This window comes from Aotus nancymaae, unplaced genomic scaffold (assembly GCF_030222135.1).
Source record: "Aotus nancymaae isolate 86718 unplaced genomic scaffold, 86718_ANA_hifiasm-v0.15.2.pri h1tg000033l, whole genome shotgun sequence".
Classification (NCBI taxonomy): Eukaryota; Metazoa; Chordata; class Mammalia; order Primates; family Aotidae; genus Aotus; species Aotus nancymaae.
Window position 1 is genome coordinate 14,164,880 of NW_026988447.1, and position 17,642 is coordinate 14,182,521.

General features: G+C 40.1%; 1 protein-coding gene and 1 pseudogene across 12 annotated transcripts in view; one reads left to right on the plus strand and one right to left on the minus strand.

The window, feature by feature from the left end:
• The window catches only part of TRIM2 (tripartite motif containing 2), a 198,287-nt gene that overhangs the window by 18,851 nt on the left and 161,794 nt on the right, over positions 1-17,642 (minus strand). For all 12 annotated transcript variants that reach the window (XM_012448541.2, XM_064383809.1, XM_012448532.2 and 9 more), the window contains 2 exons: positions 1,043-1,146; positions 632-799 (listed from right to left, as the gene is read on the minus strand). In XM_012448541.2, coding sequence (XP_012303964.1) covers positions 632-799; positions 1,043-1,146 — 272 coding nt within the window. The remainder of the gene's footprint in view (positions 1-631; positions 800-1,042; positions 1,147-17,642) is intronic.
• On the plus strand, positions 5,506-8,602 carry LOC105714560 (annexin A2-like; annotated as a pseudogene).

Consider the following 17,642-nt stretch of genomic DNA (forward strand, 5'->3'; position numbering starts at 1 on the left):
TACGCTTGCATTTTCTCTGGAAATTCAGCATTCATTTTTTTTCCTTCCAAACCCCATATTATATATTTTAACGCTGTGTTTTCAGATTCTATCAATGTATAATTCATTAGAGACTGACATAAATTGCTTTCTGTCATTTCTTGTGTATTAGTCTTTTTTCCAAAATGGGCCTGTACATTTTTAAAAGGTAGAAACTATTTCTTACAATTCTGTTTCTCCCGTATCACCTGCCACAAGCTTGAGAAAGTAAAAGGTACTTCCTAAGTGACAAACTGTAGACTAATTTGAGGAATATAAACCGCCTCTTAATAACTCTTTTCAAGAGCTTGTTGTTTTTCACTGAATTGAGGTAACAGGACCGGTTTCCCTCTAAATCTATGGTTTTAAAGAAAAAAAGTGACTGAGCAACCCAATTGCTTTATAAAACAAAGTCACATTTAGGATACATATGAATAGACTTACGAAATTATCATTGTTACTCTCACTTCACAAACTTAGATGTCCAGATGTCTCTGTGTATAAAGAACTGCTGAATGTTGCACTGCATCTCAAAAAAGAAATATACAATTTCATCTTGTATTTCCTATTCCTTTTCTCCATTGTTTAGTGACCAATTAGTAGTTAAACTTACCTTAAATTTCCCATCAGAGGAGAAAATGCTGACCCATTTATTATCATAATCGGCAATGATTATGTCCCCACTGGGATGCACAGCCACTCCTGTGGGCCGCTGCAGCTGCCCAGGAGAGCGTCCCCGTATGCCAAAACGACTTTTGAACTGGCCGTCATTGGAAAATATCTGTAAAACAAATACAAATTACATTCATTGGAATGTGAACTATCGCAGGCATTGCCGGGTAAGACATAGGCAAAAACATCTGCCGTACATACAGATCAGAACATGCAAACTCTATTCGAAGAAAAGTTTACACACACATAAGCTTCTTTCCTTACACCATGTATCTTAAGTCTAAAGTAGGAAAATATGTAACTATATCTATTGTTATCAATATAAGTAAAGGTAAATAAGTAGGGGCTATACCTGCACACACTGGTTGTTACTGTCTGCAATTAATATCTTTCCATTTGTAGATGCAGCTACTCCCTGAAGATTTGTAAACTCTCCTTTATTTCTTCCTTTGGTACCTAAAATAAATGATAAAACAAAAAAAATTAAGCACTAAAGGGTTAGATTTCTCCATTTCAGCAAGATAATAATTCAGATTTCCATAGGTACCTGAGAATGCATTGTTTTTAAATATACTTTTCAAAAAGGGCACCCTCCCCGCCCATGATTTAATCCACATGCTAGTAAACCTCTCTTCCTGACCAATAGTCTCTGCAAAATCACTTTTTTAAAGCAAATGCCAATATTCTCTTATTAATTTGTAGCTGCATATTAACATGTTTAAAATACTCTTAGATGCCACAAAGACGTAATAATAAAAACTAATACGGCCTGCCTTTATCTGACATGGCTTTCGCACTTTACCCTATGGCACTGCTATCTGCCAGGTCTGTGCTGCCTTGGGCATGGGAATAAACGTTCTCAGCCCTGATTACTCTGCCTCTGTCTTCTATCTCTGTGGACCTGGTTTGCATTTGGGGTGTGGGGCATTTGGGATGGTTTAAACTCAGTTTGGGTCCTGCCATTTCTGGGTTTTAGTGGGAGAGGGGTACCTGGCAAAGGGGCCCTGCCCCAAGGAGATGCAACAGGAGAGGGGCCTCATTTTACAGTTTTGCCAAAATTCCACCCTCTCACTCAGCAGCTCTAGGAAGAAACGTGGGGGCTCGACTCTTCAGTACATTTAACAAACTGAAGGCCACAGATGTTATAAAAATAGCAGGCCGATTTTCATATTATGGATTTGCTTATATATTACTTTCAAAGATTCAGTATCTCATAGGCTGGATATTCTTCCTGAAATTATAAAAAGATATTCTTACAGGATGCTTTGTAGACTGAATAAATAAGAAAGGCAAAAGGAAATTCATTAATCCAAGAAACTATTTCCACCCCTACCAGATTCTTTTTTTGTTTTGTTTTGTTTGAGACAGGGTCTTGTGATATTGCCCAGGCTGTTCTCCAAGTCCTGGGTCTATTCTCCTGCATCAGCCTCTTGAATAGTTGGAACTATAGGTATACACCACAATAACCACCACACCTGGCCATACTAGACTCTCTATTAAAAGAAGAGATGAGGCAGAGAGAAAAACGGCAAATCATCTACAGGTTAACAGATATCTGGTTTTGTTTCAAAAGAAGTTTTTATAATTTATTTCAATAGGATGATATAAATATGAATGAATGAAAACAACAAATTTTGCTCAAAAATGACCAGGAAGAAAGTTAAATTTTTCATAGTTAGAGAGAGAGAACCATTCTTCAGGTTTATAATTTCATTTATATTCAAAAGAGCAATTTGGGCCGCGTGCAGTGGCTCATGCCTCTAATCCCAGCACTTTGGGAGGCCGAGGTGAACAGATCACCTGAGGTCAGGAGTTCGAGACCAGCCTGGCCAACATGGTGAAACCCCATTTCTACTAAAAATATAAAAATTAGCTGGGTGTGGTGGTATGTGTCTATAATCCCAGCTACTTGGGAGGCTGAGGCAGGAGAATCTCTTGAACCCAGGAGGCAGAGGTTGCAGTAAGCCAAGATCATGCCACTGCACTCTAGCCTCAGTGACAGAGTTAGACTCTGCCTCAAAAAAAAAAAAAAAAAAAAAAAAAAAAGAGCCATATGCTATTTTGTTTTTCGACACCAATGCAGTGCCTTAGGAAAGCATAGACAAGGATGTGCTGGTGATGGCTACTGTCAAACACATGCTTAAGCACTGTTTGGGAATAGACTCTTCTGAAACAGATTTTTGGGTTTAGGGATTGAAATTGGTGATGGATTAAACTTAGAATAAAATCAACAACAAAATTACTGGGCAGAATCATCATAGACTAGCTGGTTCTTACCAGACCCACATGGTGGTCAGTTCACTGATTCATGGACCCTATCAAATTTACTCCCTAACTCTGCATCTCATCTACTCCCACTAACATGAAAGAAAAATTTGCAATCCAGATACTGTCATATTTTATTCCAAATGTATCAGAAGAAAGGATCTTTGATACTTGATCCACATAGAATCCCCGTAATATGCATGAATATGGAATCAGTGAACACTCTTGAAATGGTGAGTTGTTTCTGGTAGTGGGGAGCAGGAAAGGGGTGTGTGGCCCTCGAAGGAGGTATGTGCCAACATGGTTTCAAGTAAAGGAGAGCTTGAGTCTGCTGCCCATGTGTAAATTAAATCACAAGGTCGGAGGAACATCTGTTTGTGTAGTATTGTTTGTGTATTTTTGAAAAAAGCTAGATGAAACAGGCACTGCCATTTTTATTTTATATTTGTTTTAAAACAAATATTATTTTTGGTTTTTTCCTCATATCTGAATAACAGCTAGGCAACAGGTACAGCAAAACAGATGGGCTAGAAACAGAAACAATTCTAAAACGCTCAGCTTAGAAATAATTTTTCAAAGGTAGTGTGGACAAGCCAGGGTCTCTTAAGAATAAAAATTTCATTTATCAAAAACATTTGGGCCGGGCGCGGTGGCTCAAGCCTGTAATCCCAGCACTTTGGGAGGCCGAGGCGGGTGGATCACGAGGTCAAGAGATCGAGACCATCCTGGTCAACATGGTGAAACCCCTTCTCTACTAATACAAAAAATTAGCTGGGCACGGTGGCGCGTGCCTGTAATCCCAGCTACTCAGGAGGCTGAGGCAGGAGAATTGCCTGAACCCAGGAGGCGGAGGTTGCGGTGAGCCGAGATCGCGCCATTGCACTCCAGCCTGGGTAACGAGCGAAACTCCGTCTCAAAAAAAAAAAAAAAAAAAAAAAAAAAAAAAAAAAAAAAACATTTGACAGGCCAGGCATAGTAGCTCGTGCCTGTAATCACAGTACTTTGGGAGGCTGAGGCAGCAGGATTGCTTAAGGCCGAGATTTTGAGACAGCATGGGCAACATAGTGAGATCCTATCTCTAAAAAAACAAAAATTGATGAACAAAAGCATGGAATTAAACAAGATGAGGAAATGAGGACCAATTAAAGAAATGTAATAAAAGGCAAGAGTCTTATGAGATTGGACCATAAACCAAAGAAGAAGTGACTCTGTATAAATCCCAGGCTGTTCTAGATTGCTGCTTATGTAGAACTGAAAGTGCACTGAGGGCTTAGACGGCATACAGGTAGGGGGGAGAAATACGGAAAATAAAGAGAGAAGGGGCTAAGAAGCACCTGAGCAGAGTAGATAAACACTGATTTCCTGTCCTTCTGGTTCAGATAGGGACAAAACCCGCCTGCTGCTCTCCTTCATCTAACCTTTTGTCTATCCTGCTAAGAACATGCCTATTCTATTCAGAAGACCCTGCAGGCAGTAGTAGCTGATAAAAGGAAAGAGAGAAAAATAGAGAAGATAGTGCTTTAGTACTAGTCAAGGAGGGGTCTTAGTCAAAAAGAGTCCTTCCTTTTGAAAACATAGACCTGATGTTGGAGGAGGAAAAATATGAGCAAAAAATACTAACATTTTTTGTTCTTTACAGAAATAAACACACGTTTTTCCAGTGTGAGTAGAAACGGGTAATAGTTGTATTTTGGGGTATAATGTTAACACTTGGGAAGATATTTAGTTGGACTCCATAGTAATAAGCCATTCAGAGCAAGGAGGAGGAAGACTATATGTCTAGCTTGAAATGAATGTGAGATGTCCCATACCTGCTAATACTAGGTCACGAGAGCAATGGACGGTGTTGCAAAAGACCACACTGCTGGAAAGACGTTCTGTGACCTCTGTTGAACTCACGGGCAATGTGTTGGCCCAGCTCTTATTCTTGGTATGAAGTTAGGGAGAGCTCGAGTCTGTTGCCCACATGTAAATTAAATCACAAGGTCGGAGGAACTTCTGTTTGTCTAACATTGCTTACTTATTTTTGAAAGAAGCTAGACGAAACAGGCACTGACATTTTTATTTTATAATATTTGTTTTAAAAAAATCTTTTCTTTAAGTTCCCTGGTTTGGTTTCTGAATGGCTGGTTGGCATTACTGGCAACATCTCCTGATTCTTGTGGACATCTTTTGTCTTGTTGGAGATTACTGATTATTATTATTTTTTAAACTCTATCTGAAAGCACAGCAGAATTACAGTGTTACTCCTGAAGGTTAAAGGACACCACTAGCATATGCTTTGAGGACAATTGATGCCGACTATTTTTACCAACAATTAAAGTAGAAATATCTTGATAGTGATACAGCACTACAGCATATTGTCATTGTGCTGAAATGTTCAAGTGTTTGTAAAGTGTCTAAGACAAAAATAAATTGAAATTCCAGAAGTTAGAAATAATTTGGGATCATGCTGTACTCTTCAAGATTTTCAGTAAATTGTTTCATTTGTAGAAAGTCTCTTCTCTCTCTCTATTTTAAATATACAATAAAACTAGTTCTTCCACAACAAATACAAATACAAAACATATGTAATACTTATAATAAATATAATAATACTTTCATAACAAATATAAATACAAAACACATATAATACTTATTAAATATTTCCCCCATATCTGAATAACAGCTAAAGTAAAAGCTTTCATTTGATGGTTACATATTAGCTAGTAAAATGAGTAGCAAGAATTTTTAAAGTAATTATCATCAATTTGACAATTATTCCATAATTCCATAATTAAACCATTTTTTTTTCCAGATGCAAGTCTAGCCTATGAAGCACAAAATGAATTTTTAATTCAACAGCTTCTCACCTATATTCTTCCTGGTCACTGCCACCTACCTTTCCAGGAAGATTACAGAAGGTGAACCCTTAGACTGAAATAGGATATCACTAAATGCAGATCTCCTCTTAGCACCCACTCCAACTTAATATGAAATTAATGCTACTGGCCATGGTGGCTCACACCTGTAATCTCAGAACTTTGGGAGGCCAACTCCAGTGGATCACTTGATGTCAGAAGTTTGAGACCAGCCTGGCCAACATGATGAAACCCTGTCTCTACTAAAAATACAAAAAATTAGCTGAGTATGGTGGTGCACGCCTATAATCCCAGCTACTCAGGAGGCCAGGGCAGGAGAATTGCTTAATCCCAGAAGGTGGTGGTTGCAGTGAGCTGAGATCATGCCACTGCACTCCAGCCTGTAAGACTCCGTCTTAACAACAACAAAAAGGAAGTTAACACTAAATCAATCTAGATGTTTTGAATGGAATCATGCAGCAAGATGAAACTAAGCCAAGTATAGGGTCTAACATTCAATCAAGTAGGTGCTTAACAAATGTTTGCTGGATGAAGAAGTGCATAAATTAGTTACTAATGATGAGCAAATTACAACCCCCATTACATCACTGGAAAACAGAATGCTCAATAATATTTTAACATTTTCATGTAAATTCTCTCACGTACAATCTCATTAGATAGCAAGACAAACACTATCATCCCTATTTTATAGATCAGAAAGTTGAAGCTAAACATATCACAAAGATAGTCAGAGACACAGGAAAGAATAAAACCAGGTTCTCCTGAACCTTTATATGATACTTTTTTCCCAATACACATGTGGCTTCTTCTGGGTTTTGGGGGTGAAGATAATTACAATTTGGGCTCAAATGAATCATGTTTTCTCTTTAAAATTCTTTAGAAAGCCACATTCCTTATCACATGATACTTTAAGTATTTAGTTGTTTGTATCCTTCACTACACTGTAAGCTGCTTGAGGGCAGAAGCAACATCCGTCCTATTCACCACTGCACCCTTAGTGACTGCCCAGCACTTAGTCAATATTAGTTGTATCTTTTTCCATTTGAAATGCAAGAAGAGTTCCCAAGGATAAGATTCTCAAGGATGGGGTGATGGTCCTATAATGACCATCACCAACTTTGCATGACCTCCCTCCTCATATATTTTAGGGAGGAAAGGTGGTAGTTTGCAGAGGTGAGGCAGGGGAGAGGGGCATAAAATAATATATTTTCGACTCAGCATCTGGGGACACTCTCAGCTCTCGGCACCCAGCCCAGCTCCCTTCAAAATGTTTGCTGTTCACGAAATCCTGTGCAAGCTCAGCTTGCGGGGTGATCACTTTATACCCTGAAGTGCATATGGGTCAAAGCCTACACCAACTTTGATGCTAAGCAGGATGCTTTGAACACTGAAACGGCCATCAAGACCAAAGGTGTGGATGTGGTCACCGTGTTAATATTTTGACCAACCGCAGCAATGCACAGAGACATGATATTGCCTTTGCCTACCAGAGAAGGACCAAAAAGGAACTTACATCAGCACTGAAGTCAGCCTTATCTGGCCACCTGGAGATAGTGATTTTGAGCCTATTGAAGACACCTGCTCAGTATGATGCTTCTGAGCTAAAAGCTTCCAAAAAGGGGCTGGGAACAGACGAGGACTCCGTCATTGAGATCATCTGCTCAAGAACCAACCCGGGGCTGCAGGAAATTAACAGAGTATACAAGGAAATGTACAAGACTGATCTGGAGAAGGACATTATTTTGGACACATCTAGTGATATCCGCAAGCTGATGGTTGCCCTGGCAAAGGGTAGAAGAGCAGAGGATGGCTCTGTCATTGATTATGAACTGATTGACCAAGATGCCTGGGATCTCTATGACACTGGAGTGAAGAGGAAAGGAACTGATGGTCCCAAGTGGATCAGCATCATGACCGAGCAGAGCGTGTCCTACCTCCAGAAAGTACTTACTAGATACAAGAGCTACAGCCCTTATGACCCACTGGAGAGCATCAAGAAAGAGGTTAAAGGAGCCCTGGAAAATGCTTTCCTGAACCTGGTCCAGTGCATTCAGAACAAGCCCCTGTATTTTGCTGATCGGCTGTATGACTCCATGAAGGGCAAAGGGACTTGAGATAAAGTCCTGATCAGAATTATGGTCTCCGGAAGTGACGTGGACATGTTGAAAATTAGGTCTGAATTCAAGAGAAAGTACAGCAAGTCCCTATACTATTAAACCCAGCAAGACACTAAGGGTGACTACCAGAAAGTGCTGCTGTACCTGTGTGGTGATGACTGAAGCCCGACATGGCATGAGCATCCAGAAATGGTGCTTCCCATGCTTCCAGCTGACAGGTCTAGAAAACCAGTTTGTGACTAACAGTCCCTGTGGCTGTCCTTGTGAGGATGATGTTGGCATTGCCCCTGACCTCATTTTAGTTGCCTAAGTATTGCCTGATGTTCCTGTCTCGTCTCTCCTGTAAGCCAGAGAAACGAACATTCCAAGGAGTTGGAAGTAAGTCTATGATGTGAAATACTTTGCCTCCTCTGTACTGTATCATAAACAGATGAATAAACTGAATGTGTACTTTAGAAACAAGTAAAAAATATATATACTTTACAGAGGCTATAAAGCCTCTGAATTCATGCTAAGCGATTTTACACATCCATTTTAAATTACACTGTTCTAGAGTAAAATGAGTGTGTCATTCAACTTCTCATCGACTCATTAAGGTATGATGTGTAATGAATTAAATAATTTGAGAGTACTCAACTATAATTCTTTCACTCCCTCCCACATCTTCTGACTTCCCCTTTGTTCAATGACTCTTTTTAGTATAATGGCTGATAAAAACCAGCTCATGGCTTCTAGTCAGCAAACTCTTTAACAGTCAAGGAAATATAATCCTTGTGTTTTAAATCATCATCAACAGATGCTCTAAGCTATTTTTCTAAACTCATGCAGGATTGTTTTCTAATACGATATTAGAGTAATGCAATATCTCACTCACAGTGGGCATACATTTACATTTTCAAGTGTGAGAAGCATCAAATATCTCAACTTTGGAAAACCACAGTAGTTAAAGGGCATTTTCAGTGAAGAGGAATCCTCGTGTAATTTGAAAGGCAGGGGCTTCACCTCTCTAAGCTTCCATTTCTTCAACAGTAAGGATGATTATATGTTGTCTAGTAATTTGGCTCTTGGCAGGGCAAGGGCTGGAAGCCTGGGAGGCCAGGGGAGCTCTGATTTGTAGCATTTACCTTTTCTATAATGTAAATGCTTTCATCAAGGCCAATTGCAAGCTACCAACATGAAGTCATTGAATAAGCCAGTATGGCCTGGCTCCAGCATATCAAATATGATACCGTAGGGTTATTAGGAATGGAAAGTATATTATATCTACTAAGAATTGTAAGTAGCACAATGCCTGGTTCAGAGAATGCCTGTTCCTTTCTCCATCTATTCCTTCCTGAACTACAACGCCTATCTTTGACATTTCACTGAAGCTCATGATTTAAAGTAACTTCTCTATACGTTTTGCTTCCAAATCGATGTCTCTAGCCCTGACTTCTTTGCTGAGCTCCAAACCTATACTGCAAACTGCCTACTATATACTTCAACCTGGAAGATCAAAACTGAGACAAACCTGCTCTTCATCCTAGCTTCCTTATCTTGGTTAATAATGATAATGACAATAGTAGTCAATATTTATTGAGTCCTTACCATGTGCCTGCACTGTTCTAAGCCTTTACATGCATTATTTTAATCCTCACCATATGAGGTATACATTAATATCATCCCCATTTTACAGATAAAGTAAGGCATAGCCGTTAAATAATTTCTCTTAAGTCATATGGCTAAGAAGAGCAGGCTGGGGTTCAAACTGAGCAATTAGGCTTTTGATCTCTGCTATAGTTTGAATGGGTCCTCTCAAAAAGTTCCTGTATTAGAACTTTAATTCCCAATGTGGTAGTGTTGGGAGATAAGGCCTTTAAGGGGTTTATTGGGTTGGGAGGGGAGAGCCCTCATGAATAGATCCATACCATTTTGAAGGGCTGTGTTCTCACAAGAATAAGCTGTTTTAAAAGGGAGCTTAGCTTGCTCTTGTGGTCTCTTTTGCATTTGCTCACTTGTCCTTCAGTTTTTCCACCATGTTATGATGCACTAAAAAAGCCCTCGCCAGAAGCTGTCACCATGCCTTTCAACTTCGCAGCCTCCAGAACCATGAGCCAAATAAACTTCTTTCCTTTATAAATTACCCAGTCTCAGGTATTCTGTTATAGCAACAGAAAATAGACTGAGACAAGCTCTTTGTCTACGGTTTCTAACTACTTACGTTAACTATCAGTTCTAGACTACAACTACGAATATATTAACTAGTACTACCTACTTTGCCTCTCTGAAACCTGTTGGACACTATTCAGTGCCAGGCATTGTTCCAAGCTCTTTTGTGTGTTAATTAATTTAATCCTCAAAACTAAGAAAACTTTTTAACTTTATAAAGGAAACTGAGGCACTGAGAGGCTAAGCAACTTACCAAAATTACACAGATAGAAAAGTGGCAGTGTTGGGGCAGTCTAGCTTCAGAGTTCACAGCCTTAACTATCTACTCTACTGTATCATTTCCCCACAGCACTGAAGCCTAACAGCTGGGAGTTTAAATTGTTCACCAGATTTCTCTCTCTCCCTCCTAAGCATTTTGTAAACCTGCTGTTTTCTATCTACTACACCACATCATTCTTTTTTTTTTTTTGAGACAGAGTCTCACTCTGTTACCCAGGCTGGAGTGTAGTGGCACAATCTCAGCTTACTGCAACCTCCGCTCCCCCAGGTTCAAGTGATTCTACTGCCTCAGCCTCCCAAATAGCCGGTATTACAGGCACCTGTCATCGTGCCCAGCTAATTTTTGTATTTTTAGTAGAGACAGGGTTTCACCATCTTGTCCAGGCTGGTCTTGAACTCCTGACCTCATAATCCACCCATCTTGGTCTCCCAAAGTGCTGGTATTACAGGTGTGAGCCACCACTGGCTATCACATCACTCTTATTTCTGGCACATATAATAGCTCATGTGGACTATTGCAAAAGCTTCTTAATCATCTCCCTGCTTCCTGGGAAACATTTCCAATAGATCTCCTATAATGCCTCCGGATTCTCTGAAAAGTAAATATCTTAGTAAGTCACTACACTACATTACACCATTCAAAGCCTTCTCATCACTTATATAATAACTATGGTTTCCAAACCTTAGTGTGTCTAAGTGTCACTGGAGCTTGCAGAATGCCGATCCTTTGTCCATCTTGAGAGATTCTAATCCTATAAGCGCAGTTTGGAATTCAGAAGTTTTAAATTATACCAGGCATCTCAAGACATTCTCATGCATGTGGTTCATGGACAACACTTTGAGGAGCACAGGTTCAGAGAACAAAGTCCCAGCTCCTTTTCCAGGAAACAACCTATATCTGCTTGTATCTCATTTCATTTGATGCTCCAAGATAATGGAATCATTTACAGTTCTTCAAAATACTCAGTTTCTCACTTTCACACCTTTGTACCTGTTTTCCCTTCCTCTAAAACACTCTTTTCCTCCTTTCATCTGATAAATTATTTCTCTTTCAAAGCCTGCTTAAGTTTAAGTGTCATCTCTGGGGGCTGTGCATGGTGGTTCAGGCCTGTAATCCCAGCACTTTTAGGAGCCCAAGGCAGGAAGATCACTTGAGGCTGGGAGTTCAAGAACAGCCTGGCCAACATGGTGAAACCCCATCTCTACTGATAATACAAAAATTAGCCAGGTGTGGTGGTGCATGCCTCTAGCTCCAGCTACTTGGGAGGCTGAGGCAGGAGAACCGCTTGAACCCAGGAGGTGGAGGTTGCAGTAAGGTGAGATCATGTCACTGCACTTTAGCCTGGGCAACAGAGCAAGACCCTGTCTCAAAAAAAAAAAAAAAGTCATCTCTAGGAATCTTCCTTAACTTCCTTCCACATACCAGCCTCTTCCTGCTACCATCCTGACTTCTGTGGCTTGATTATACTGAAGGCACTCCATCTTTTACATATCTGTCCCCTTCTAAACTGTGTCCTCTTCTAAATCAGAGTAAGCATCTCATCCTCTTTTATAAGCACGACCTAGCATAGAAGGTGTTTTAACAGTAGTCACATCCAATTAGGGGGCTGGATAATGAATGGGCAAAGATGAAAATGTGAGTTGAATTTACCCCCCAAAATATAAAGGTATTGCCTAGAAAACGATGTTCACTTTCACGAATCTATACAATTAATACATGTATTTAGGGTTGTTATATAAACACCAATACATGTTTTATAAAAGTGATGTATCTTTAAGCATAAAATGAGTGCTACAAAAAGCTTAGTATGTATGTTACCGGCTGAAAAGCAGAATCACAGTTGCCAACTCACATGCGTATGTGATTGGCTTTGAATGATTTCTGGATTACATGTGACAGGCTTCAACACATGCACAAAAAGATCATTCAATTAATAAATGTTCTGTTGCCATATACCTAATAGCCTGAGGTTCTACAACAAAAGCACAATTGTAGAAGAAAGTTGAAGTTTTTTGTTTTTTCTTTTTTGAGACAGAGTCTTGCTCTGTCACCTAGGCTGGAGTGCTATGGCGCAATCTCGGCTAACTGCAATCTCTGCCTCCCAGGTTGCAGCAATTCTTCTGTCTCAGCCTCCCGGGTAGCTGGGATTACAGGAACGTACCACCACACTTGGCTAATTTTTGTATTTTTAGTAGAGATGGGGTTTCACCATGTTGGCCAGGCTGGTCTCAAACTGCTGACCTCAGGTGATCCTCCCGCTGCGGCCTCCCAAAGTGTTAGGACTACAGGCATGAGCCACCATGCCTGGTCAAAAGGTGAACTCTTTCAATGATAAAATAAACCCTACTGACTTGTAGTCAAAGGTACAGATGTTGAAAAGCCAAGTTCTTAGGCCAGTGCTGTTTTGTTTGATATTGCCTAGCATAGTCCCATGTGTGTGAATATGCGTGAATGATTGCCTCTGCAGCTGAATGCATTGTTGCCTGATCTGTGTGTCCCTGGGCCTCCAAACCGGAGCCTGACAGTGGTAAGAGGGAAATTAAATCATGAGGTAGTTCACAACTTATTCTATTGAAATGGGCAAAGTACTTATGCAAAGCATTCTTCTGGGTATTTTGGGGGCATTATAAATAATTAAAGACACCATTCTTGACCTCAAGGAATTTACCATCTCTTTGGGTAATAAGACTCCGGCATAAGTAATAATCCAAGTAGATTCTGAAAGAGAAGGTGATTTTTGAGGTAAGGATAAAATTGGGAAAGGAATTCATGGACAAAGGTGTGCAGGGGTGAGAGCACAGAAGGCATTCAAGTAGCCTCCACTCTGATTTGTCTAGCCTCACTACTTTTCATTCCTTTGATCTTTTTCACCCTATACGGGATATGTTTCCAAAATAAGGATCATGTCCTCTCCTCTTCATCTTTCCATACCTCTTCACACTGGTCCCTTTGCCTGAGACACCAATTCTGCCTGCCAATCTGGATAAGTCCTACTCCTCATTAAAGTCCCGGTTTAAATTCCTTCTCATCTACAGCTCCCCATCACCTATCTTATACTGTTAGTTGCTCATATATCTGTCATCCCAAACTGTCAGCTCCTTGGGTGAAGAGATGTCATTTCTTTCATCTCTATATTCCCATCATCTAGAATAATGCCTGGCAGGCACTATGTGCCCTAGAAATGTTTTTTGAGGTATGTTATTGCATAGTGAGTGCTGTCTTTTGACTAGATACTGGATTTGAATGTAAAGTTAAAGAGGAACGCAAAAACAAAAACAAAAAAACCCAACAAGAATGTAGAAATGAATTTAACCAAGGAGGTAAAAGATATGTACACTGAAAACTATAAGACATAGATGAAAAAAAATTGAAGACAACATAAATTAAAAGATGGCTTGTGTTCAGAGATTGGAAGAATATTATTAAAATGTCCATAACCCCTAAGTGATCTATATGCATTGCTATCAAAATATCAATGACATTTTCACAGAAATAGAAAATGCAATCCTAAAATTCATATGGAACCACAAAAACTCCCAAATAGCCAAAGCAATGTTGAGCCAAAATAACAAAGCTGGAGGCATCAAACCACCTTATTTCAAAATTGACTTCAAAGCTATAGTAATCAAAACAGCATGGTACTGGCATAAAAACATAGATCACTGGTACAGAATAGAGAGCTCAGAAATAAATCCATACATTTACAGTTGATTTTCAACAAAGATGTCAAGAGCACACAATGATGAAAGATCAGTCTCTTCAACAAATGGTGCAGGAAAACTGGTTATCTACATGCAGAAGAACGAAATCAGACCTTCATCTCACACCATATATAAAAATCAACTCAAAATGGATTAAAGACTTAAACATAACATCTAAAACTGTAAAACCACTAGCAGAAAACATAGGGAAAAATCTCCATGACACTGGTTTGGGCAATGATTTGTTGAATATGAATGCAAAAGTACAGGCAACAAAAGCAAAAATGGACACATGGAATTACATCAAACTAAAGAGCTGTACAGCAAAGGATCACCAAAGTGAAGAGAACCTACAGAATGGGAGAATATTATATCTTGATAAGAGAATATTACATCTTGATAAGGTTAATATCCAATATACATAAGGAACTCAAACAATTCAATAGAATTAAAAAAAAAAAAAAAGCCTGATTTTAAAATAGACAAAGGTTGGCTGGGCATGGTGGTGCATGCCTATAGTCAGTCCCAGCTACTCCAGTGGTTGAGATGCGAGAACCGCTTGAGCCCAGGCTGAAATGCACTGGGGCGATCTTGGCTCACTGCAGCCTCTGCCTCCTGTGTTCAAGTGATTCTCCTGCCTCAGCCTCCCTAGTAGCTGGGACTACAGGTGTGCACCACCATACCCAGCTAATTTTTGTATTTTCAGTAGAGATGGGGTTTCATCATGTTGGCTAGGCTGGTCTTGAACTTCTGGCCTCAAGCCATTGGCCCACCTCGGTGCCCCCAGGGTGCTGGGATTACAGGCATTAGGCACTGGGCCCAGCCCCCAAGTCTATTTTTAAAATAAAAATAAAATTAAAAAAAAATAGGCAAAGAATCTGAATAGACATTTATCAAAAGAAGACATACAAATGGCCAACTAGTATATCAAAAATGTAATACCAGCACTTTGGGAGGGTGAGGTGGGTGGATCATAAGGCCAAGAGATCAAGACCATCCTGGCCAACATAGTGAAACCCCACCTCTACAAAAAGTACAAAAATTAGCTGGGTGTGGTGGTGCACACCTGTAGTCCCAGCTACTTGGGAAGCTGAGGCTGGAACCCAGGAGGCAGAGGTTGCAGTGAGCTGAGATTGTGCCACTGCACTCCAGCCTGGGGACAGAGTGAGACTCCATCTCAAAAAAAAAAAAAAGTAGAACATCACTAATCATCAGGAATATGCAAATTAAAATCACAATGATATAATACCTCATACCTATTAGAATAGCTATTATCAAAAAGAAAAAAGAAAAAATTAGTGAGGTATGGTGGCACATGCCTGTGGTCCCAGCTACTTGGGGGGCTGAAGTGGGAGGATCTGGAGGTTGAGGCTCACTGCACATTGAGGCTCATGAGCTCGCCATTGTACTCCAGGGGAAACAGAGTGAGACTCTGTCTCAAAAAAAAAAAGACAAAAGATATCAAGTGTTGGCAGAGATGTGGACAGTGAACCCTAGCACAGATTGGTGGGAATGTAAATTAGTACAGCCATATGGAAAACAGTATAAAAGTTCTTCAAAAACTTAAAAATACAACTATCACATGATCCAGCAATCCCACTACTGGGTATACAACTAAAGAAAATGAAATCAAGATGTCAAAGAGTTATCTGCACCCCCATGTTTCACTGCAGCACTGTTCACAATAGCCAAGATATGGAATCAACCTAAGTGTCCATCAACAAATAAATGAATGGATAAAGAAAACGTGGTATATATACACAACAGAATACCATTCAGCTTCAAAAAGAGAGAAAATCCTGTCATTTGTGATAATATGGGTGAACCTGAAGGACATTATGCCAGGCACAGAATGACAGATACTACGTGACCTCACTTATATGTGGAATCTAAAAATGTTGAATTCATAGAAACAGGCAGTAAAATGGTGGATACCAGATGCTGGGGAGGGTGGGGATAAAAGGATGGGAGAGAAGTTCATCAAAAGACAGAAAAATTTAGTTAAATAAGAGGGATAAGTTCAAGAGAACTATTGTAAATCATGATGACTGTAGTTAATACATAATGGCCAGGCATGGTGCCTCATGCCAGTAATCCCAGCATTTTGGGAGGCTGAGACGGGCAGATTGTTTGAGTCTAGAAGTTTCAGACCAGCCTGGGCAACATGGAGAGACCTAATTTCTATAAAAAACAAAAACAAAAATTAGCTGGGCTTGGTGGCATACGCTTGTGGTCCCAGGAACTTGGGAGGCTAAGGTGGGAGGATCACCTGAGCCCAGGAGGTAGAGGCTACAATGAGCCATGATCACAGTACTGTACTCCAGCCCGGCCAACAGAGCAAGACCCTGTTTCAACAACAAGAAAAAAACAAAAAACAATATATTATGTACACTTGAAAGTTGCTGAAAAAGTAGATTATAAGTGTTCTCACTATAAAAAAAAGATAAATGTGAGGTAATACATGTTAGACTGATTTAGCCATTCAACAAAGTATACAGATATCAAAACATCATGTTGTACACATTTGAAGATTAGGTCTTTGGAGAGGTGATTAAATTAAGATGAGGCTGGTAAATCAGGGCCCTAATCCCATATGATCGGTGACCTTATAAGAAGAGGAAGAGACAGTAGGGGCCGAGTCACAAAGGGATGACCACGGGAGGACAAAGTAGCAAGAAGGTGGCCATCTGCAAGGACAGAGGCCTCAGAGGAAAGTCACCCCTCCAGCACCCAGAGTTTGGACTTCTAACTCTAAAACAGTCCCAGTTTTTCAGAACCATGAGAAATAAATGTCTGTCATTTAAGCCATTCAGACTGTGGAATTTTGTTATGGCAACCTTAGCAAACTAAGACAGCATCTTTACTTCACTGATAAAATCAGACATCGTGCTGCATGCCAGGCACTGTTCTAAGTTCTTTACGAATGTTTACACATTTAAACACCTTTCCAGCAGTGCCAATACATCACTGTGGCTGCATTTCTCAATGGGTAGGAGCAGAGAAGATATATATACCCCCTTGTCCCTGAGGTGGGAGCTGGGGACTCAAAACCAATACAGTTTGAGCACAGGAAACTCCTGAAAGACATGTCTCTTTTCTCAAGTGGGTGTCAGAGATGACGATGATGACGATGAATAACAACAGTAAAATCTTAGCTACCATTAATTTAGCTCTTACTGTACGCAGGCACGTGCCAGGTATATTACAAGAATTCTCTCATTTCACCCCCCACAGCAACCTTAAGATTTAGGTAATATTTCATTCCCTTTGTTTTACAGAGGAGAAAACATGGTTCAGAAAGGGTAAGCCAGTTGCCCAGCTGGTGAGAAGAATCAGAATTCTGACCCAGATCTGCCCAATTCCAGTTCTGAGTCTTTCACTGCACATGGCCTAGGAAGGTAGACTGCCATCCCTTGGCGGGAGGTGTTGGGGGTGGACGTTTAAATGGGAAAATAAAGTTGTTCTTCATGCAAGAGGTCTCTGGGGAGCTGACTAGTTAAGTTTTTTGAAAAGAAAAGGTACTAGGGAGAATCTAACAGCCTTAACAACTACACGTGCAAAAACAATAGCTCTCATTCAT